Source organism: Talpa occidentalis, unplaced genomic scaffold (genome assembly GCF_014898055.3).
Source record: "Talpa occidentalis isolate TD23 unplaced genomic scaffold, MPIMG_talOcc4v2.1 talOcc4.11, whole genome shotgun sequence".
Classification (NCBI taxonomy): Eukaryota; Metazoa; Chordata; class Mammalia; order Eulipotyphla; family Talpidae; genus Talpa; species Talpa occidentalis.
In genome coordinates, this window is record NW_023601104.1 from 74,800,499 (window position 1) to 74,824,743 (window position 24,245).

Consider the following 24,245-nt stretch of genomic DNA (forward strand, 5'->3'; position numbering starts at 1 on the left):
GGAATTTCATCTCCAGTGTATGATTACTTTTGTTCCTGTCATTTATATGTATGAGGTATCTTCATCTAAGGATCACCAAGAACCTTTGGTTGCCTAGAGGCAAGAATATTATTATTCATATTTTACAGATGGGTAAGCAATCACAGAAAGAGAACATGCTTTGATTTAACTGGAAGACTCAGAGAGTGGAGAATGAATATTCCCACAGCCTTTTTCAGAAAGATCTGACTTCAGTGTAAATAAATTAGATTTTTCTCTATGTAACTTACTTCTACAGGCTCAGTCAAATGAATGATACCTAATAATGAAAATATTTTCATAACCCCGTTAACTTATTTGACTTTTTGATTTGAGTTAGAATCAACCGAATACCAATACAATGAAGTCATATTGCTGTGGCAGGTCTAAATGTCATTCATCAAAGAGGAGAGTAAGACGCCCAGTTTTTTTTAGTTTCTACTTAGAATGAGCTTAGAGAAGAGTCACTTATCTATTTCCTGACCAAATAGGTCATTGGGCAGGAAGTCACCTTTTCTGAAAAACCAGTAAGCAGATTCCTTCTGCATTAAGTTTCACATAAATGGCATAATGATCATTTATGCCAACCCTCTTTTAGGAATGCTTGAAAGTCGTAAGACATGAGACCACTGACTTTTGTAATTGAAAATAAAGTTACAAATTTATGACTGACAGCTTCCCCACCTCCCTTTCTTCAGTTCTCTCTTAGGCTGTGCCCATCACCTATATCCACCCTTCGGTTGTTTTCCTGTATTTGAGGTTCTGTTATGTAAAATAACTTTCCAATCCTGACCAGATTTGTAACCCTCCCGACCAGAGAGGGTCAGTTCTAGGCCACCTGATTTGCATGAATTCAGCTCCTGAACCAGTTGATCCAGGTTAAATAACTTGCCATGCCAGAGCATGCTTTTTCTTTCTGGAAACCCCATGCCCTGGGTTATCACTTTACATCAGAATTGACAAGCCAAGTGTGGAGTCTGAGTGATGTGCAGAGTTCAAATGAGTGATAGGATGCTCACAACATGCCTCTGTCAGTGTCTTCAGGTGGGCCTGGCACTTCTAGGGTGGCAGACTAGCAGACTATTTGACATAATGATCTTGGAGAAAGCTCATTGAAGTAGTAGTTAAAATTCAGCCTAGTTTTGAATCCTGGCTCTGTTGTTAACCAACATGTGACCTTGGGAACATTACTTAATCTCTCATAGCCTCAGTCTGTCAATAGGGATGATAATATTACCTGCCTTATAGGGTGGTTGTAAGAATCAAAAAGAATGTAACTAGGATATGAAGTTCAAACAAGATGTAAGCCCTCCTCATATAAAGGGCTTACCTGGTACCTTGTGTACAGTACTCACAAAATATTGCCTTTTATTATCATTAACTTTCAAGGCCTTGCTTTTATGGTGACTTAAGTTTGTAAGTCCTGAAAATATATCTCCTCAAGCTTGTTCACGCAGGCTTTCATTAGAAACGTCTCTGTGGTCATTCATGCTCATGGCCTTTATTTAGGATCTCAGCCTATCTGTCCAGAAAACATAAATATATTTTATATTGTTTTTATTGATTTAGAAACATGAAGCTCTTTAAATATGTCTAATGGCCATTTGCAGCTCTGACCTCTGAAAACATCCTCTAGATCTGGGAAATTTTTACAGTTTTATTGCCAGAATTTTTATTGCCCAATTTTTATTTGGGGGGGGATGCTTAACTAACTAGCAACTCCTAGTTATTCACATGTCACTTTTCCTTGGCAAACTTTAAAACTTGATCTCACTTTATCCTACTCACTTAGTAGACAACTAAGCAACAAGCTTCTAGAGTTTGCTTGAAAACTGTAAGCCTATTAATTTAGCTTAAGCAAAATAATTAAGAATGTAAATCTGCTGCTATAGCAAGAATACAACATTTCAAGCTTAAGTAGGAATAGTTTATTTTACAAGTATTTATTAAGCATTCTCTGTGTCTCAGAACATGTATTAAGTAGTTCAGGCATATAAGCCTAAATCAGACATGGATTTAACCCTCTTCAAAAACATCTTAGGGTTTCTAAGAAAAGTACACAAGTTTTACACCACAAGTTAGAAAATGGCAGTAAAATTAGACCATAAAAGAAAGTATTCTGGGAATTGAGAGAGGAAAGACACTATTTTGGGGATGACCAGGGAAGTCACATGTAGAAGGTATTGAAAACAATGTGTAGACACAGGCATTCCATGAGTGGAGGGGCCTTGGGAAAGTAGTTATTAAATTGGAGCAAAATCTGTATGAATTGGAATGGAAGGAAGAGTACAGAAAGGAGGCTAGAAGAGGTGGACTCAAAGATTGAACACCAGTCTTAGGAATTTAGAACTCTTTGAGGGCACTCAGGGGTCATGGAAAATTTTTAAGCATGCTCATCATAGTGGGTAATAGGGTAATATGCATAGCTATGTGCCTGGGAAGGTTACTTAGGTAGTAGTATACATGATGGACCTTCACAGGGAGAAAATGAGAGTGGCAGAGTTCCAAAGAGATAGCATTCATCCCCAGGTGGAAGCTAATATGGGTCTGATCTAAGGTTGGGGTAGGAGGGATGGAGGATAGGGAATGGATGGATGTTGGTGAGATTTTACAGTCTAATCAACAAGGCTTTTTAATTTATTAGATGTATAGAGCATAAGAAAAGTTTTAAAATGAGTGGCATTTCACATTAAATTAGCTGGTTGACCAAAGGAAGGGGCAAAGAAGGAGAAATAAGTTAATAAATAAGAATAAGAAATAAGTTCATATGGGTAGATATAGACTTGATTTGGAGATAGTGAATTTATGATGCTAATATTCATTATGTCATTGTAATTCTTGTCGTTGAGAATGGATGACAGGAGCTGAGGCAAGTCAAAGGTTGAGGCAGAGGTTTAGAAATCATCCACATGGGGGTGTTGTCCTTGTCAACAGCGAGGCCATCCCATATGGAGCAGACCTTGCAGGCTTGGTGGAAATGAGTCATAGTTGGCTCACAAGCATGTTTGTGTGTTTTTAAATTTTAAAAACGAAGCCAACGTTTAAAATCAAGAGATTGCACTTAAAATATTGATTCCTGGCTTCTTTTTTAATAATCAAAAGATCTGGCTAACCATGAACTCATCCTGCCACATGACAACAGTAAATGTAACTGGACAGGCTCTGCCCCCTTGAGAGGGTGGATGAATTTGCCAATTCACCTTGTCTCCCTTACCCCCCATCAACTCCTAACACTAATATTAACAAAAGTTGATTGAAGATTGTCTGGGACTGGGGCCAGGAAAGAGGGACTGGGTGTTTATGGCCCAGAGGGATGGGATTTCTTTTGGAGTTAAAGAAATGTTCTGAAGTTGTTGTGGCAATGGTCAAACAACTCTGAATAGAGTGGGTCCTTGAATATCATTTAGTTCAACATCATTTTATTTTAATATTGGTGAGAAAAAATAAAATTTCCCTGCTGAGGCCACTGTGGAGTTTGCCTGGTCTCCCCAGTCTGCATGGATTTTCCTTGGGCCCTCTGGTTTCTTCCCATATCCCAAAGCCATACATGTTGGCAGGTTTAATTTGTCTCTGTCTGAGTGTGTTTGCGTGTGTATGAGAGCTCCCTTGATGGCAGGGCATTCTCTCCAGGGTTGGATTCTACCTTGTGTCTTAAGGGGCCAGGGTAAGCTCTGGCTGCCCGCGACCCTGAACTGAAGCACATTGGAGAATGAATAAATGAATGACTGAATGAATATAAATTATTGTTTAATAGAAGTATTTCTGGCCTTTATTTAGACCTTTGGTGATTAGTCTATGATCAGAAATATGCTATAGGAATTTAACTCTTCAATTTGCCTATGATAAAATTGGTTCCACTGAAGTTGTAATTTCCAAGAACCTATCAATGATGTTAAGTAAGGACTTAATGTATAGTAAAAGCTGTTGAATTGTACATTTTAATGGATGGATTATATGATATATGAATTATCTCAATAAGGCTATTTTTCAACAATGTGAAAAAAGAAAAAGAATCAGTAGCTGTTACCCTTTGCAGTGTTGGTTTTCTTGGCAGAAAATATTTCTGTTAATGTGTCATTATCAGAAAGGGGAAAATGAAAGGTAGACTGAAATGATTATGTATTTCAAGAAAAATGGCAGCAACTGCATCTCATTGTGATAGTAAAGAATTTCCTCATGTTAAAATGTTAACATCTGACCTCTTTCTAGGCACTAAAAAGGCATTTGGTATTAGGAAAATACTTGGTCTTGGCCACCTCTCTGAGGTCTATGCATAAATAAGAAGAGAGAGAAGAAAAGCAGAAGAGGCAAAGGAGTAGTTGGTATGGTAAAATGAGAAGTAGAAAAGGCCAGTGTATAAGATGCCAAAGAAGAGAGAAGCTGGGAGGTTTCTGGATATCATCTGATGAGAATTTAGAGAGATGGCATGAGAGACAGTTACAGGTGCAAGATGACATTGCTAAGGACAAGTATTTTATTCTCAGGAGCAGAGGACTGCTGGAGGATGTTAAGTAAGGAAATGACATGATCAGATCAGAGTAGTCTAAATTGTTTTCACATTAATTTGAATCTAATTTGAAGTGTGTATATGATAAATCAAGGTTACCCCCAATTTTGTTCTTTCCTGTGCTAACTTCTCCCTCAACCTGAAGTCCCCAAGCTTGTTGAGGTATGTGTAACTGATTTCCATATAATTCATTCCTGTACCTGCCTAAGTCAGAAGAAATTATGGTGTTTTCTAACCCAGGGATTCTCAACCTTGGCACTATTATGTTTTGGGTGAGATCATTCTTTGTGGGGGGTGGAGAGAAGGCTGTCCTGTGCTATAGGGTCTTTAGCAGCATCACCAGCCTCTACTCTCTAGATGCCTATAGTACCCCCACTTTGACATTGCCAGGAAAAGAAGACCAATTCTATTCCACACTGAGGGGTGAAAATCTGATGAAACAGCGAGTGGAAAACAAATGAGAAACCCAAGGCTCATTTTGCTTTCGCTGATTCAGTAGACCTCAGCCCCATGTACTTCCTCTCCTCACTGAAGAGCAAGGCAGACTAAATGTGCCCTGTGCCCCTTAAGACTGGAATTCTAAGGTGGGCATAGGAGTATGGAGGAGACCATAGGGTAAGCTAGATATGAGAGTGGGGACTGGCTTCTAAATGGCAGCATGATGAGTCACCTCTAAGGAGGAAGAAGAGGAGCAGAGCAGGAATGGTTGCTGCTGCTGAGGCCAAGAGGGCTCAGTGAAGCTCTGGAGATGAGAGATGGTAGCTGAAGGGCAATGTGGAGTAGACTAGAAACTTGGATAAAGTTTACCTCAGATCCTCCCCTTATCGGAAAGTCTTAGAAAGTAAAAGAATGTTTCTCATGGGATAAGGATGTCTAATACACATTAGATATGAAGTGGTGAGGTCTTGCAGATTCCTCCACTGGGTGTGTATGTGCAGGCTTGGAAGGGCAAGGGGATTTTATATGCATTTGCTACCACTTCAATATTGATAAGGAAAATTGAGTTAAGGCTCTTATCAGGCTAAAAAAGTCTTACAACTCTATTACACTAAGACTGTTTCATGACCAGTTCTTATGCTATATATGTAGTAGCTATGCCTTTCTGCCATGGATGTTGAGTGGCTTGATTTATTATTAGCAAAGGCTCCAGGCTGCCTTATAGTACAACCCCTTGTGGATTTATAATTCTGTTATCTTCTAGCCCAGTAGTGGTCACTTTTTCTGAGGCTGAAGGAAACACATCCTGGTTTTTATTTTTTAGCCCTTATGTTCCTTAATTCTTCTCCTACCTCTCTAGGTCATCTACTTTTGTGCTAATGAACTGAGCCCCCCAAGTAGTCCCTAAGAATGAGCGATGACTGTTCTCTTGTTTATATAAAGCTCCATCAAAAGAAAAGGCATCCATGAACAAGCCTTTGCCCTGTTTTATTTCAGACACTTCTGGATCCAGCTGTGTGACAGCTGCTCTAGGAAACACCTGGAGTCACAGTGTGAACACCCGACTGATTCTTCAGAACCTTGATTCAGAGAGGAGACAGGTGAGGACTTGGAGTGCTTTCTGACTGTCAAGGGCAGAGAAAAAGGTGTACCTTACAATCTGAGTTTTGATCTTTGAAGACATTGGCAATGTTGTCCTGAACCAGCACTGGCAAGGAGTGGGTAAAGTAACCAACCTTTCTGCCCGCCCTGACAGCCATTAAGGTAAAGTGGGAAGACAAGTCACACATGACAAATGTATATACTCCCTAGACAGTGAGCATAGTACTTGTCAGTGACTTGTAAGTGACCAGGGTCGACACCTCTAGGGATCTCCAACTCTCCATCTCTAGCAGGTGAATGATCTTTTCACTTAGCTGGTACTTGTTGAGGACTAGATCATTTGTGTGCAAACCAAATGGCAGTGGCCCTGAGTTAGCATGCTTTGAAAACCTCAGGCCAAATAGAGCCTGCCAAGTAAATTAACTATTCCCAGATCCTGGGAACTTTTGTATTAAATCATAAGCCTGGTGGGTAAGTTTCTGAATGATGCTAGAAAGACCTCCAAAAAGGTGACCTCTTCTTGAGTTCCCTACTCACGGTTTCTGTACTGGCAGTGAGTGAGAATTTCTCCCTCCTATTCAGAAAAGTTGCTTTCTACCCCTTTCTTAATCTTCCCTCCCCCCTCCAAAGAAAGGAGCAGTCTGACCCCTTTGTAAGATGTTTCATAATTAAGAGATTTACTTTTTCTATGTCTGACCTTACCTTGATCCTGCTGTGTGGACCAGGTTCTATCCTGACCTCTCCTGCAAGCAGGAAGAAGACAGAGTGATTATTCTGATTTGTTGGATGGGGCAGAATTTCAGAAGCCAGATTTGCCCATCTTGCTAGATATAGAACAAATTATTAATTAAATAGGCATGAGTTACCATGTTGGTGGTCCTTTCTGGGGGAGTCAGTGGGAAGCGAGTTGTTGCCCTTTACCTGCATTAGGTAAACTGGCTCTCTTTCAAGGAGTCAGGAATCATCAAAAACAGACACGAGCCTTTGCCTGTTCCAGACATAACTTTCCAAGTGCCCTTGGTAACAGACCAGAGGATTCTTCTTGGTTTGCTTGGCACTGTGTAAATAACATTCCTGCTTGATGATCGAGTCAGCCATGTTCTGAGAAGATGGAGCTGCTTGTTTTCATTTAGGGAAACATTCTTAAAGTTTCAGGCCCTGGCGTGCTCATTACCTCAGTGATACCTTTTTCCTGATGATTCAAGTATCCTGGATCTGAATCTATCACTTCCCTCTTCAGCAAACACATCCAAAAATATTCCTATCAGACCTAATGACCTTAGATTTGTACCATAGGTAGTTACACTAAATAAACCCTATTTCAGCTATCAGGGATATGATTAAGGATTGTCAAGCACTGTGACTCTATTTGAAGAAGCAACATTCCTTGTGAATCAGTACTGATTCATTCATTTTTGGAGGTCCTGAACCTCACTCCTTGAACACTTGTAGTTTATCCCTGTTTTAGATGTTAGATGGCACACACTGAATTTGTGATTCAGTCTATTACATATGGTATTATGGATATTAAGCTCCCAGTCCTAGTTTTACTTTTACTAGTTAGCATTTACAAATAAAGAAATTGGAGCCACACTTTTCTTTTCCTTTTGTTTTGATAAATTAATCTGGCATTTTCCTTTGTTAGTGTTAGCTGGTAATGGCCTAGGGGATTCATGTGCGGTGTTGTTTTTTTCTTTTCTTTTCTTTTCTTTTTTTTGGCTCTTTGTTATCATAGAGTTTTGGTGGCTCTCAGTTTTTGGCGCATGTGGTCCAATGCAAGCCACTCATCACAAGTAGAAACAGGAGCAAGGCACAGATGGATCTATGAGGCAGTTCATCAGCTCTATCCTGTTAGATGGGTCAGTAGAGTTGTCTTAATCTACACAGGACAACTTGTTACTATCATTACTAATCAATCAAGAGCAGACTTAAAATGCTTTTGAATCATATTATCAAATGATAATTAGAAATGTAAGTAAAACATGACCAGCATTAAAATAGCCACCTAGATAAGACAATTTACATGTAATTCATCTCTAGACATGTGCATGCCTGTGGGGACTGGTTGTTAAATTGTGGCCTTAATAACTAAGATGAAGTTTGATCTAGAAAACATGTCTCTGTTAGGTGGCCTTGTCTTGCCTTAGCAGAGTCCTTAGTGATTCTCTGAGCTTTTCTAGGGGTCTGTTCATGACAAACTAGAGAAGTCATATGAAGGTAAACCTTTTCTGGGATGTATGCACAAAACAATAATTTATAGCCAGCCTTTAAAGTAATTGCACCCAATAATGCTTCCTTTAGCACTGTTTGGTAGGAGCACATGTATGGAGCACTGGCCACTTGGAGAAGATCACTGGGTATAACTCCCCCCTCTCCATAACCAATGCACAAGCAGAGCTGCTCTATCAAGGGATCAAGGTTATGGAATGAGGATTATGTTTTATCCCATTTCCATGACATTGAGCTCTATACCAGGGCTCTTGAATATGAGGCTTAGTCTGAGATCACAGGGCTAGAAGGGGATCAGGTCAAGCTGGGCAGATCTGCGAGCTGATTAGCCTAAGAGCTGCATTGTATAGTCCAAGGAAAGGGGTCCTCCCTGGCTGATTACTTTCTTTACACCCTGGAAACTTTGTGAAATTATATAACCAAAAAAAGAAATCTCCTTATCAGGGCACAAGCCAAGTTAATGCTCTTGTTTATTCTGCTCAGCGTTTGCAAAAACCCTCTTAAGAAGCTGGGAAGCATTTTCTTTTGGACTAATTTAGCTTTTTTTCCATTTGAGTTTTATTTACTCTTTCCTACTCTGCTATAATTCTGTCCCACCCATTCTGGAACATTTTTATTCTTACCAAAGACATGTCTTTAGAGTAGAATTTAAATGGCCTCAATTAGGGTTTTTTTTTTTTTAATAATCAAAACTATGTTTTGGTTCACCACACATATGGATGGGATGCAAAGAAAGAGAAGGCATAGTTTCTGCCTTCAAGGTTCTTCTGACCTAGTATGAAAGATGATATATGTATTCACAAATAATCAAAATTTAATATAGAACAAACGAATACTGAGATCCTGTCACAAGACAGTATTTGAATTGCTATCTAATGAGTGGTTAAAATAATAACTGCTTTGAATCCAAAAGAAAACAAACTCACTAGAGACACATTAATCTTTTCATGAGAAGATGGGACTGAGTATCACTTTAAATCAGTGTTTCTCAAGCCTGGCTGCACTTTAAACGCATCATGGAGACTGAAATAGTGACCTCAGGGCCGCACCCTGACCAATGACATCAAACTGCCTTAAATAGATACAATTAGGTGAGTGAGAAAGGAAAGGGATGATGTTGGGTTGAGGGCGGATGGCAGAAGAACATACAGGGCATGTGACATGTTCAGAAGACACAGGGTGCTTTTGCCTCGGAACAAGGAGAGGGTTTGCAAGTCATTCGCTGTGTGAACCTTTCTTTAATCACCTTTCCTCTGTTCCTTCTGTGGAAGACACCACAGATTCTAAAAATGAGGAAGTCAGTGCCCTCTAGTTGCTCATGCTCTCCTTGGAGAAACAGATGGATATGCAAACAGTACGAGCTGCCCCAGCACCACAAATCTAGAGAGCAGAGAGGAGATGAGGGCCCTTCTGCCAGGACATTCTGAGGCTAGAAGGAGGTAGCAGCACACAGAATGGGTCAGCTCTCTCAGTAACCAGTATATCGGATGAGGAACCCCAAAAGCCAGAGCGAGGTGGTGACATTTAAAAGAATGATGGAGAAACTTGATGAAGGGTCATACTATTTCTCATCAAATCTTCCTACACACCTCACATGGGATTATATAAGATTTTAAGTGCCTTGAAAGGAGTAATCAAATAAATTCATCCCAACTAAGCTTCACACACACACTTATACCCATGAGATAAAAATTATGACTCTCATTTCAACACACTGAAGAAATGATTTTCACATAGGAGGTTTATTTAAACAGACTTTATAATAGTAGTTTCATCTATTTAGAAGGCACACTTAAGTTTCAGAACACTTGAGGGAAGACCCCACAGTACCTAGCAAATTGTTGGTAGCACCAATAATAGAACTCTAGCTCCTAACCCTTACTTGAATCCTTAGGCTGTCTTTGAAATTCCAGGTTGTATTGCAGCTTGGAAGTATTTAGTGTTTCCTTCTTGATCAAATATTTCTTCTCTCAGTAGTCACTTTGTATTTTAAAAGACTGACAGGCCATCCCTGTGGAGACTTACTGACACCCCAGCCTTAATCGGTCCCTCTCTTTCCTCTGGCCGACAATTGCACCTAGCATTTGTCTCTATTCTTGCATGTGGGATATCAGAATTAGGAACCCCTGAGTGACTAAATCTTATTTGTGTACCCTCAGAGGCAAGGATAATGCTTGACACATACCTAATACATTTATTTTGAAAGAAAGAAAAGGAAACAAACACCTTGTATCCATATGTGAACCTGGTTGAGGAGGACATACTGTCTATTTAGAATCGCTCTTCCCCACAGGAATCGAGTTTCGCAATCCTTCAAAGCACTAGAAGTGATCGTTTAAAAAGGTTAGCATCAAAACTTGACAATGATGAGCAGATACTGGTGTAAAAGTACTAGAATACTAACTTCAGAAATGCCTTTTTGCAGAACCAGCCTGCTGGGAGCTATGGGAGACTGGGAGCCAGGCGTCCTTTGAAGTCCTAGTTGGAATTTCTTTGTGTTAGCAAGCCAGGGCCCTGAACGGGAAGGCAAGGCAGAGTGAGGGAGGGCTCTGCAGTCCTCTCAGGAGCAGGCAGCCTGGGGACTTTGGCTGAGGGGAAGGGAAGGAATCTTTGTAGCCATCTTCCACAAGTCTTAAGTTCTCCTCCAGGCGGTTGGAAAGGCTTGGGGAGAATGAGTAACTAAAGAAAAGATGATAGATCTTTCTCCCAGCTATATGGAAGGGAAGCATTGGAGAGAGAATGGCAGGCATTTGTCCATATTCACCCAGAGAAAGACAGTGGAGATGATGTTTAACCTGAGTCATAGTTTGCATCCCAACTCCCAGGTTCCTTCAGAGAGGAAGTCAGATTCATTCCCTTTGTAAAATGGCCCCAGGTCATTGTATTTGTTTTCTTATTTCCTATCCCAGCTCATCTGTTGTCTTTAGGCAAGGAGAATTCTTGTTTTTGTTATTTTTTTGTTGGCTTTTTTTTTTTTTTTTTGTATGTGTGACTACATCCAGCCAGAGGAGAAGTTTGGCTGTGCGACAGGGGTGGAAGAAATTTCTTTTTAAGCATAAATGTCTGCGGAAATAGCAAAGGGAACATAGACTCCTAGCCAAGTACATTGCCTGGGGTATAAATGCTCCTCCCTTTTCAGAACTGCTCAAGTGTGAAATATAACCCCCTCCCACACTCTCCTCTGTTAGAAGTGCTCTAGCAGGTACTGAGCAGACTGGGAAAATGTACAAAAGGGGACCCAGAATGGTGACTTTTAAAACAATTCTATTTTCACATCACCAGGCAAATAATTAAAATCTGAGGAAATCTTACATGTAGCTAACGCAGCAGCAAATGAGTACAGTGAGCTCTAGGACTCACAGAGGTAAATCATCCAAAGTATCAGTATCTTCCCCACCATCTACAAAAAAACAAACTCCATCTGGTGCTCTTTGAAAAAAGTCAAAATCCCCAAAAGTCAGATACCCCAAAATCACTGCTTCTAAATGGGCTCCAGTAGAGAACACTCCCCCTTGAAGAGGTTCCATCGGAAACTGACAATTAAAAAAACATCAGTACAGTTGTCCCTGTGCGGGAGGTCCTCTTGCAGATGCTTTGACTTCAGTAGACACAGACCTTTGCTAAGGGGGAGAGCCAGTTTTTCTTAGGAGATTTTGAGTCACACAGAGTCAATAAAAGTTCAGATCCAACCAGAACAAAACAAGAGTGGGAGAACCAGCACCGGGGTTTTAAACGTCATTTTTCATTCAAGTAGACGTAAAATTATTACGACCATTTCAAAAAGCAGGCCGTTTCTGTGAAATGAGAACACTTCTGTATTGAACACATTTGTATTTATGGAAGACTTGGTGCTTGGCCTCATAGCTCTCTCTGAGGGTCATGATCTTCCTCCATCAGGGACTCAGTCACCTGGCTCTCCCAAGAGTCTTTAGGTAAATTCCTTTTATTGAGCCACTCATTTCACCCATGTTTTATCACTTCTGTCATTCTCCTCAAGCTCTGACTAGGTTTATGTTTATATATAGGCTGTCCCCTTATGCCGTGACCCTCTCAGGTCTAACTAGCTATGTAAACCAGGCCAAATACATAGATGAAAGATTTCTAGAAGAATCTCAGCTGTTGCAGGAAGTAGGAGAGACATAGGGTTCTGGAACCAAACTGAAGACCTCCTTATCTAAGGGAGAGAGGCTGGGAAACAGCTCAGAGAGTCCTTGGATAAGGCGGTGACCTAAGAGTCGAGGTCACTGAGATGTATTTGGCTCCTTTGAGAATGAAGGTTGGACGGGATGTTTGATTTTAGCTTTGGTTGGTTAGCAATGAGTGAGAAGAAAATGAGGCAATAATTTTGGTTAGGAAAAACAAAAGAGATGGACTTAATATCTGCATAAACTATGAACTGGTTTGCAAATGAAGCAGCACTTTCATTAGCACACACACGGAGCATATGATGGTGTCCCATCTGAGATGCCTCCTAGACGTCATCTTACCAGTGATTCTCAGCTACCATGAGCTGAAATCACAGGGGCTAACAATGAAGACTCCCTGCCCCACCCCTGGCACCCATTTGGGGAGGCAGGTGATTCTCACAGGGATGAGCTCCACACCCACTCTCTTCCCAACATCTCCACTTTACAGATGGGGGTAAGCAGCTGAGTTGAGGTTAAGTGACTCACTCAGGGTCACACAACTAGAAGTAGAAAGAAATTGCACTGGAATTCAATTCTGCTACTTCCTAATCAGCTGCTGTTTTCACTTTGGTGTGCTGACTTTTAATAGAAAAAACTGAGCTAGACAGCCCCCAAGCCCAATCAAATTATTGAGTTTGTAGGCAATGTGATATTTATATCCTTTTTGCCTTTCTGTGGTTCATAAAAAGGTTCTACAGAACTTTGAAGAAAAATATCTTGAGAAGATGCCTTCCCTCCTACCCCACATTGCGATGAATCACAAGATAAAAGTCAGCATTTTAAATTCTTGGGCCCAGACATTTGAATTAGTGACTTTTTCCATGTTGAACTTCACAGTGAGCTTGGACTTCCCAAATGAAGCTCCCCACCATGCCTGGAAAATGAAGAGGGATTTAACTGGTGTTGCAAAGGTTTGGGAGAACTGGAATTTTCTGGTCTTTGGTTGGTCTGGTCTTCTCAGCATGGGAGAAGCTTAGTGGTTACCATATTTTTGAGTCATCATTGTCTTTATTTTGAAAAGCCAGAGTTGGAAGAACTGAGATAAACGGAGGCAGCCTGTGTGGGGACTTATTTCCTGTTCTCTTGGGGTCCCAGGTAAGGTCATGAAAAGCATCCGTGCACCCCTCTATGTTCAAGGCAACACCAGTTAAATCCCTCTTCATTTTCCAGACATAGCAGGGAGTTGGTCTTTACTGAGCTGCCACAGCCCGGGCGTCATGGTGGACTCTCCACGTGTGTTATTTCCTTTAACCCAACAACCCGTCAGCACCCATTTTATCATCTCCTTTTCACAAAAAAAGAAATTGGGCTAAGAGGACAAATAACTTGTTTGCACTGGTAGAATAAAGATTTGAAACCACGTTTGTTTAACTTCAGAGTCTACATTCTTTTTGCTATACCATATTGTCTGACATATAGGCATTTTTTTTAAATTTAGGAATATAATGAGGTGCTAGAAAATGAAGCTTTGACTGAGTGATGATTCTTTTGGCTTGCAATGAATGGTTCCTTAATATCTTTCTCTCCGATTTTTTCCCCAAGGATGACTAGATCTGGAATGCCACTTAGCTTACCTCCAGTGCTTACTGAATTGGAACAGCACCCTCCACCCCCACTCAGGGGCAAGGACATTAGGAAGATGATGAGCTGCTTCTTGCTTTTTTCTCTGGCTCTTGCCATTATTTGGCTTCGAAATACTCCTGGCATGTGACTGTGATTCAGAATGCTCTTTGCCCTGTCTGTGTGTGTGATTTGAAAAACAAAGCTTGTCACATTTGTGGTCAAAGCAGTCCAGCTTGGAGAATTCTTGTGCTGGGGGAGTATGCCTGCTGTGAGGTGGGGTACTCCCTGGGCCTGTGGTCTCTGTTTCTTTCCAGGAGTCCACAGTGGCTGTGAATCACAGCATGACACAGTGCTGGTTTGCATTTCCACTTGATTGGGACAATGGGTGGGATGGGACTCCGGGTTCTTCAGGTCCTTCCAAAAATGGTTTATAAAATTAGGTGTAGGAGAATGGGAAGCAGACAAAGGATTTACATGATGGAGGTGTGAGGGAAAATGAATCAAATATGTCTCTAGCATTCGGTTTGAATTTACGTGAGTCTGATTATGTTACCATAACATTTTATGATATGCTAAACAAAACCCAGTGCATGACTGGTTGTCAATTACAGTACAAATCATTGTGCTTTCCTGATTTCTGCTGCTCTAAATAATTTGGAGTTTTTAGTTAGGATAGACGACATACTGACATACTCCTTCCTTCCTTCAACCTGCCTCTTTCCTGCTGCCCCTCTCTCCACACCCTACCCCCATAGCCTTCCCTGGATTTTTAAATCAGTCAATGGTTCCTGGCAACTGCCTTAGTGTTCAAATGCTTGAAGCAGAGATTTTTCCACAGAGGGTCTCTTTCTGAAAGTTTCCCTTCTTGGTTTGGCAGAGCCTAGGAGTTCTGGCATCTAGGACAAAGAGCGTGTGTGCTTGAGTCTTGGACCCTTGTTTTATTGTTACCAAAGGGACTGTGATTTTGAGAACACCTTTAGAGAGCCAAGCTACAGTGACTCTGCCCCTCTGCCTATTTTCTGAATCCTCAACTCAGAATTGGCAATGAGAGATTGAACTGTAATTATGATCCACGTGTCTTTAAGCAACAGAATTCTCTGGGTGTTGAACCTCCTGAAAGGGGAACATCATTAGAAACCTTAAAATGGTAAAACTGAGCTATCTGGGTGGTACTGAGAACAAATCACCCAAAGCCCCACACCCCTGGCCCTACTGCTTTGCTCAGTCTACCCTGCAAATTGAGAATTTCCTTTGTGCCAAATACTCTGCTAAGTGCTCTGTAGGCATTTTCTTGTTCAAGCCTCACAGCTACCTTATGAGAGAGATATTGCCAAGTATAGTTTATAGATGAGTACACTGAGGTTTACAGAGCTTTAAAAACATTGCTCTGAATCACATGATTTCTAAGAGTCCCTTCCCTTCCCATACACATATGTACACCCCTCTACTACACCCCTGAGTTCTTAACCATTATCAGCTAGTGAGTCCCATGCTGATGTAAGCTTATTCATGTATGCTGCTTGAAATTAACAAGAAAATCTCTCCATTCACCCATTGTGGTATGGTCATCTTCAGTGGTTGTACCATGTGGAATGAGTCATTACCTCGAGAGAGCTTTTTCTGTGTCTGTTAAACAATTCTTATTCATTTTCCATGACAGCATGACTCTAGGTGGCAACAGAACTCTCTTGAAGAAGACTGAGTTCCATGAGACATGGGCCTGTGAATCTCACCATCCAGTCAGGGGAAGATCTGGCCCTTCTTCCCGCAACTTCTGTCCTTTCCAGTCAATATCTTTTCCATGATCTGATTTTAACTTCAATATGTTACCATTTACCATCAGAGCAGAAAAGGAGAGTATCTGTGGAAATCTGCCCACAGTGGGGACAGACTCATAGTCCCCCGCTCCACCTGCCATCCATGGTCCCTGTGGTGATAACCTGTAGCACCCAAAAGGTACAGTGGTGCACATCATAGACACCCTCCCCTCATGGATACTACATAATGACTGCTATACCTAATCTCTGTCCCTTTACTTTCTCCTTGTGATGTCACTTCCCCCACATAGGCATCGATTTTATGGTTGATCCTGCCCTAGTTGCCTGTTTTCCAAAAGTATTATCCCAGCACCCTGATGAAGATTCAGTCAATTTCTAGTGAAACTGGAAAGCTCTGGAAGCTCTCTGTTCTCTTATAGGTGCCTCCTTAAATCACTAAGCTTCAGTAGATCCAATGTGACCTCCAACCCTTCAAACCTGTGCTTATTACCAAACTGTCCTCTCTTATTTGTGGCTATTTATACAGCATTTTCTCCAGACACACAGTCCTATACTGACTATGCATTGGAATGTTAAGCTGTTCTTTGTGACTTAGCTCCAGTTTCTTCTTTCTGATCCTAGTGTTGCCTTTTAATGCCCTCTCCCCAATATTCCCTGGTAGGCCTTGTTCCAAGATTCCCGTGACTGGCTCTGTGAAGTCTGTCAGCATCTGATCCCATTGACTCAAGAAGAACCAATCCTTCTCAGGAACCAGCCTATAGTCTTGGTTTAAATTACACAGCAGGAATTTCTACCAAATCTCTACGATCCCTCTGCATAGAGGGTCTACTACATGTTGTGGTTTTCAAAGTCCAAGTATTTTCAAAGAAAATCCACTGAGACGAGTTGGTTGAGTAAATGCCATAGGTAGTATCTATGAAATCTTGGTCATTTTTTTTTTCATCTTCTAAAAATATAATATTTTTCCTCAATTAAGGAGTGGTATACATTACAGCTTAAAACATTTAGCAATAAATCTTCTAGGGACTGTAATTGTAATAATAGTCCTTTGTGCTCTAACCGTAGACATGGATCCTCTCATAACTCTTCTATTTTTATCATGACTAGACCAGTAAGTATTCTTTGTGTTAGGCACTCCCTTTTCCTTCCATACTTTCCTCCCTCCCTCCTCTTTTTCTTCCTTTAAATCTTTTCTGGAGAGATACCTGTGCCAAATTCTGGGAATAGGAAGTCAATAAAGCCCAGTTCCTGCCCTTGAAGAGCCATACTAGCAGAGGGAAGACAGGGGATAAATACTGGGTTGTCAGAAAAGTCATGACACATTTTTTGAATAGAAAAAAAATGCATCATGACCTTTCCTACAACCTAATACAAGTAGGTTTTGAGGGAACTGCAGCAGAGTAGAGTGTGGGACCCAGTGCAGGGGTGGCCACATTCTCAGCAGGGAAGGCAGGGAAGGATTTAAAGGAAGGTATCATGTTTCAGATTAGACTTAGTGTATCAAAGGTGTATCAGTATTTTCTGGGAAGATGGAGTAGGAGGCTGCAGAAGCTATGTCTACGGTTAGAGCACAAAGGACTATTATTACAATTACAGTCCCTAGAAGATTTATTGCTAAACGTTTTAAGCTGTAATGTATGCCTTTCCTCAATTGAACTAATAGTCCTGGGTGGGAACTGCAAAAGGTCCTTCAAATTTTGTGCTACTGGGGAGGGTTTGTGGGTGTCTGTACAATGGGTGGGGACAGGGAGGAAACAGAACCTGTAGTTCAAACAAGGATTTTAAGGCAGGACAATGCAACACAAATCAGAGTTGATCCTGAAGGCTTGAAGAAGTCCCATAGAGAGAGACCCCCCACCCCCACTCCCCCCCCCCACACACACATACACACACACACACAGGACTGTAATATCAGAGTTATACTTCCCAAGTCTCTCTTGGGCCAGAGTTTGCCATGCAGATTTGAGGGATTTGAAATTGGATGCAAAGAAATGAAGACCTGGCCCAAAGCAGTAGCCAGTGAAATGGAGAGAAGAGGGAAGACATATGAGATGACATATGGTGTAATGAGGCAGCATCAGCAGCATTTATGCACAGAGAAATTAGAAGGGAGTAGGAAGGTGGGATCATTTCTGATGTAATTAGGTGGGTAGATGAAGTTATAGCTTACCAAATGGGCCACTATAGGAGAATGAACAGGCCTGGAAAGAAGACGAGAGCTGCCCTGCCCAAGATGTGCATGGTTTCCTCTTGATGTGGCCGTATGGCTGCTTCCACTCTTGCCCCTGGATCTCAGTGATGACCATCAGAATTAGGTCAGGAGGGATTGCTTATAATTGTACAGAATCTTGAGTCAAAATTTCCTCTCCCCCTACCCTTCCCAACACCCACCATGGCTTCTAGTCCATTATTCCTCCTTCTCCACCCTCAGTGCTATTTCCTTCTTGTAGGGCCGTGACTTCTGTGAAGCAACAGTGACCATCAGGATGTGTTAAAATGAAGTTAGGGAAGGGGAAGCACATGTTATTTGCAGTGAAGTCCCAGAGCTCTGGGAGGAGAGGGCGCTATGGATAGCTGTGTCTCCTCTCCAGTGAATTCTGGCAATCCCAGAGGTGTGGACTCAGCAAGACCACTTTGGACTGCAAGGTTTTCTTAAAGCACCACATCTACAGATCGGAAACTGAGAATCCCTGCTAAGGGAGTCTTGCCAATCAATTGCTTTTTTTTTTTTTTTTTTTTTTTTTTTTTTAAAGATTTATTTATTTATTTATTTATTTATATAAGCATTGTGTACAGTCAGAAGTGCGGGAGGGTGAGAGAATTCACCAGAGTCAGAAGGGAGAGCAGAGCAGGCAGAAGGACCAAAGTACACTGCTGAGGGGAGCAGCGGGCGGCAGGAGAGGTCTGTGCGCCATGCGGGACCCTCCTCCGGTGGCCGGGGAGCAGCCGGGGATCGAACCGGTGCTGCAGAGGCTGCGGGCAGCTTCACAACCGAGCACTCAACTGCTGCGCCACCGGGGAGGCCCAATCAATTGCTTTTTTAATCGCAAATTCATTCCCTGCCTCTCTCTGGCTCTGCTTGGTGCCATGGGCTACTAATTTTGCCTTCTGCATCGCTCATGCTCCCTTTCCATTATTCTTAGTATTGGACCCCGGAGGGAAGATGAAGAGCTGAAGTATGGGTGAGCCCAAGCATTTCTGCCTTCCTCTTTCTCTTACCAGGGATGTTCAGGCAGTAATACTGTTCCTTCTTCATGATCGATTTGTAGTCCCAGCTCCACAACGTTGTAGAGCTGGGCACCTCCAGCCTCTGGACTCTCGTAATAGCACCTCTCTCTTTGTTCCTTCCCTTCTAGGGAAGGCGGTAACTTCTTACTGTTGCTAACCTTCTTACTGTTGGCAACCCCTTACTGGTTGCCTCTCTGTCACCCTGTCCCGTAGTTTCCTTTCAGCAATTCCAATATGTTTGTAACCAGTTCCCAGCACTAATTCCTCTCTCCCAAACTACCTGGGATGAATCCTAGTTTTCTAATGGACCTTGATTGATAGGGTCTGTGTAAATACTCTTGTTAGTATAGTGTTGATTTAAGACCCTCCAAATCTGTCCTCCTTTGGCCCAATTCCACAAGGGGCTTTCCTGTCTACTGTGGTTCTCCGATCTTGAGAGTTGGGATCCTGAGCAGGGATGTCTTGGAGGGCAAACATTTTGTGCAGTGCTTCCTGAATGGCCTGAGAAAAGGAGCTGTCTTCGCCCAGTCTCCTTCCTGTGGGATTTTCCCAAACTTTCCAGATGCATCTAAGCTCAGGAAACACTTTAATGGCTTGAAATAATGCCTTTTGGGGTTTTGAAACCATTACAACCTCCTCTAGAAGAGGTGTGTTGAAATGTTCTAGGGTTTAGGCCCATGCATCTAGACCTGCCTGTCCTGTGTTGAAAGTACAGCTAGCTCCCGTCTTCTGGTGGGTTCACGTTATAGAAAGCACTAAAGACATGGAGCCCAGGTACAGCTCTAAAGGCCAGAATTCTCCAGGAAGGAGAGGATGGCTAATGAGTTAGCAATATATTTGGATTCTAATTTTGATTCCACCTTAGATTCTCAAGGAGAATTCTATAACCTCTTACTTTGGGCAATAGTAATGGTTGTGAGATGGAGGCAAAGCATATGAATCTTTTCTAAGGTCACTGTTACCAACTTTATGAACTGAAGCATTCAGATATTCTTATGAGGGTGGGTACCACTCAGCTGTAAAATACATCATTGATTTTCTTCAATGGGCTTTGGCTTTTCGCTATGTGCTTTATTGCCTACATTCTATAGTAACTTTCAGAGGGAACTCTGTTGGGAAGTGAAGATCGTTGTTGTCCTAAAGTATTCATCAAAGAAAAGTTGAAATGGAGCTACACTAGCATGCTGGCTTGGGTCCTTCAGCTTTGGACCAAGAAGTCGAAAATAATAACCATTTCTAGCCTGCAGCAGTGAAACCCCAGAAATTGCTGAGAGACTCTTATAAGCCCCATCACTACAAGAAACACCTGAAACTAGATCCTCTAGAGAACAACTCTGAATCCAGTCCCATATTGATTTACTTGGGCTGTTTCTAGGAAGTTCCCAAATTCTTTAACACAGTAACCACTAACTAGTATACTTGTGTGGTTATTTGATGACGCACAGAACTTCATAGACTTTGGGGTCAGATATATGTTTTATATTAACAAGTAGGATTTTAATGAAAAGGAAGGAGGTGGTGTGTACCAAGGTCACTATAGTTCCTGATGTCTCTGAAATGTCCAGTGTTATACAGCATTGTTACGCCTTCCTTCTGACCAAGTTTATTTCATTAGCCTACAAGAGAGTTGATGGAGTGAATCATAGACCTACAATTAGTATGGGAGAACTTTTGCATTTGAGTGCATGAAAAAGCTAGGATGACTTTTTGTTATTCCTTCAGAGATTAAAATTATTTCACAGATCCTGACATATAACATAAATATATATAAGCCCACTGGTTTTTTTTTTTTTTTTTTTTACCTCTAGGTATATAGTAAAAATATTCTCCATTCTGGAAAAACATAATATTTTGGAATTAAGTTCTAGCTTTGTCTCTAATTAGATATGTAATCTTATTGGACAAATGACTCTGAGTCATAGGTTCCTCTTCTATAAAATTGTTAATGATCTGAAAGAAGAAACAACGCCATGCTATACCTCATTTACTATTTTGTATTATGGGAATAGTCTTCATTATTTATGATAAGGCTTGCCACATCATTTGTTTAGGGCTTCACCTAGGATACAACCCCAGCAATCTGCTCAGTTATTTATTTGGCTGATGACTTCCTCTTGTAATGTTTCTTCATGGGTGGTCACAGAATACCTCTTGGAATCCACCTGCCGAACTTGTTAAAAAATTCACATTCCTGAGCCTTCTTCAACTAAATCAGCACCTCTGGGGAGTGGACCTAGAAATCTGTGTTTTATACCTTCCTCGCTGGGTCTTCAGTAAGCTAAAGTTCGACAGCCACTGCCAACTGGCAGCACGTCATATATTCTGGGATGTGAATTACTTTAACGTTCTTTACTCTTTGCATCCTGTCTGCAGGGTCTTAGCTTTACACCTAACAGCGACTGGATGACTTGGACACACCTTTTCATCTCTCTAGGACTGTTTTCTTACATATAAATGTGGGGACTGGAGTATTAATCTCTAAGGAATTTTTGACTTGTAACAATCCATGAAAATAGTACTCTTGTGACCTGTAAGAGTTACTGACTTATTTAACTTTCTTTATTGAGATAACATTGCTTTACAATAATGTATATGATTTAGAGGGATAGGTTCACACCTTGTCAGATCTGTTACTATAGTAACAGACACCACTATAGTATCCATGGTCCACACCCATCGCCCAGAAACCATCAACTCCCTCCCTCCTTTGTGCCCCCCCAACTCTCTTCCTCTAGCCTCAATTCTGCAGTCATATTTCTAGGATTTGGGGATTTTGTTTTATCTGTACCTTTGTTTTTGTTTTGCTGTATTCCACAAGTGAAATCATCCAGAATTTATCATTCTTCATCTGACTCATTTCATTTAGCATAATTCTCTCCAGTTCCATCCATGTTATTGCAAATGGCAAAATGTCATCTCTTTTTTTATAGCCAAGTAGTATTCCATCGTGTATATATACCACATCTTCTGTATCCAGTCTTCTGTCATTGGGCTCTAAGGTTGTTTCCATCATATGGCTATTGTAATTAGTGATATAATGAACACAGAACTGCATATATCTTTTCAAATTCAGGTTTTTTTTTTTATATTCTTTGGATAAGTACCATGGTTATAATTGCTAGATCATATAGTAGATCTATTTTTAATATTTTGAGGCACCTCTGTATTTCCACAGGGGCTGAACCAGTCTACAATCCCACCAATATATGAGGGTTCCTTTTTCTCCACAGCTTTGCCAACTTTCATTGTTTCTGGTCTTTTTGATATAGGCCATTCTCATAGGTACAACATGGTATCTCATTGTTGTTTTGAAGAAATCTATTTTCTTGAGTCCCTGCCATGAACTGGACACTTTACAACTTTTACATTTGTTTTGTTTATTTTTTATAGTAACCTATGATATATTATTCCTATTCACACTTGATACTTAAGGATCTGAAACTTAAAAAAGTAGAACAACTTGTCCAAATTTACCTAGCTAATAAGCAGAACTGCAGTGGAGTGCAATTAAACAGGATCAGCAACAGGTAAAGAATAGCCAAGGCTGCTATATCCCAAAACTTCTAAAGGTCTGAGTCTTGTCCATTGTGCTACTCAATCACCCTGTGTTCTGCTCGCCTAGAAAAGGAGCCTGGTTTTGGTTTCCTTAGATGTTTACACTTGGCATCTTGCTTAAGCATTTGCCTTTCCTACTCAATAACAGTGAAAGGACCAAAAAAAAAAAAAAAAAAAATTCAGGGTTGGAAACATTTTGTTTCCTACAAAAGGAATATTTTGCAGCCAGCCCTGTGGTTGAAAGTATTTTTCCTGTGGTCTCGGGATGGGTTGGATCCCATCTCTTCTTGGCCAATGTCTGAGAACTTAGCCCATGGCTTCCCATCAAATCAGCACATGGTACGCTGTGTTTTTCAAATGAGTGTCTAGCGATGTTGAATGTGTGCACAAGTGGACGAATAGGCCTATTTGGGTATAGGAGATTGTACACATGTACCTCTGGCCTTTCCGGGGCAGAGAGAACCTGGGAGTGGTTTTCCACATGTTGTATATATCAACATAGCTTTTAAGTTTTCATCACTCACATGACAACCAAACAAATTCAGATGCTGACAAAATGAGAGGAGAGTGATATGTGAGCCTTATGTGGATTTGCAAGTAATCAGAAAGCCAAAGGAATCTGAGATTTTGACCTGTCACATTTTTTTCCATTTTCAAGTGTTCAAAATCAAGACATGAGGAGTGGGCTTTATTAGATGGCAGGATGCTGGGATGGTAATGCAGAAGACAGGAGTTCTGGGGTCGGCCTCCTACCTGGCCACTGGCAGAGTTCAGGGCACTGACCTTGAGGGCACTGACCTTCACCCAATATTATATAAGTCACTTCCTCTCAAGAATGTCTGAAAACATAAATTTGTTTTAAAAAGCAGAAAAAACTTTGTGCCTCAAATAATAAAAGCTCTTCTAGTGAGGAGTGAATTTTGAGCCTTCAAAAGGAATTCACAGATAAGAAATATTACTGGTCCCTTACACCTTTCCTTCATTTAGAACTTATTTTTTCACAATGTAGATGTTTCCAGTAAGACTTTGCAGTGGGCGGTGGTGCCGAGAACATTCCAGCCTCCCTCTCTTTGCTGATGCCATGTGATTTGCTGAAATGCCCTTCACTTGAAGAAATCCTCTTTTCCTTTATGGCCTCGTCTTGAAGGCCCTTATTCTCAGCTACCATGAGAAGGTGGCTCTCTGGGTTCCCTTTCAAGTGCGGTTACCTGCTGCCATCTTCCCTGCCACATCAGGTAGTCAGCTAAATGAGAAGGCAGCCCTGACTCACTCCTAAAAGTTGTGGCACAAAACAGATGCAACAGACACCCGACATGTATTTGTTGACTTAACCAAATAAGCCTACCCAAAGATGACAAGCTACTATTTGTAATTCTCTTGTGTAAGTCCTCTCTATGGCTTTCCATTTGGGGGCCATCTTTAGAACTCAAAGCATCCTGGCATCCAGGGAGGAAAAATTGTAGTTACTGGATTTGAGGGCATCGTTTGACTAAAAAAAAAAAAAAAAAAAAAAAAAAAATCCCAGATGTAGAAAGAATTATGAATTCTTCTGCTTTGCATTTTAATGGGGAAAGATGTTAGAGAAGATTTGAAAAGCTATTGGAATTAAAATCAAACCACCAGGAGGACTTCAGTTCAGAG

General features: G+C 41.2%; 1 protein-coding gene across 10 annotated transcripts in view; it reads left to right on the plus strand.

The window, feature by feature from the left end:
* RAD51B (RAD51 paralog B) overlaps positions 1-24,245 on the plus strand; it is a 538,718-nt gene that overhangs the window by 478,609 nt on the left and 35,864 nt on the right. For 7 of the 10 annotated variants that reach the window (XR_008550226.1, XR_008550227.1, XM_054691203.1 and 4 more), the window contains one exon: positions 5,960-6,063. The exons of the other annotated variants lie outside the window; for them this stretch is intronic. Coding sequence is in view for 5 of the 7 variants with exons in the window: in XM_054691203.1 (XP_054547178.1) it covers positions 5,960-6,063 (104 nt within the window). In the remaining 2 variants the exon portion in view is untranslated. The remainder of the gene's footprint in view (positions 1-5,959; positions 6,064-24,245) is intronic. 10 annotated transcript variants of the gene reach the window in all.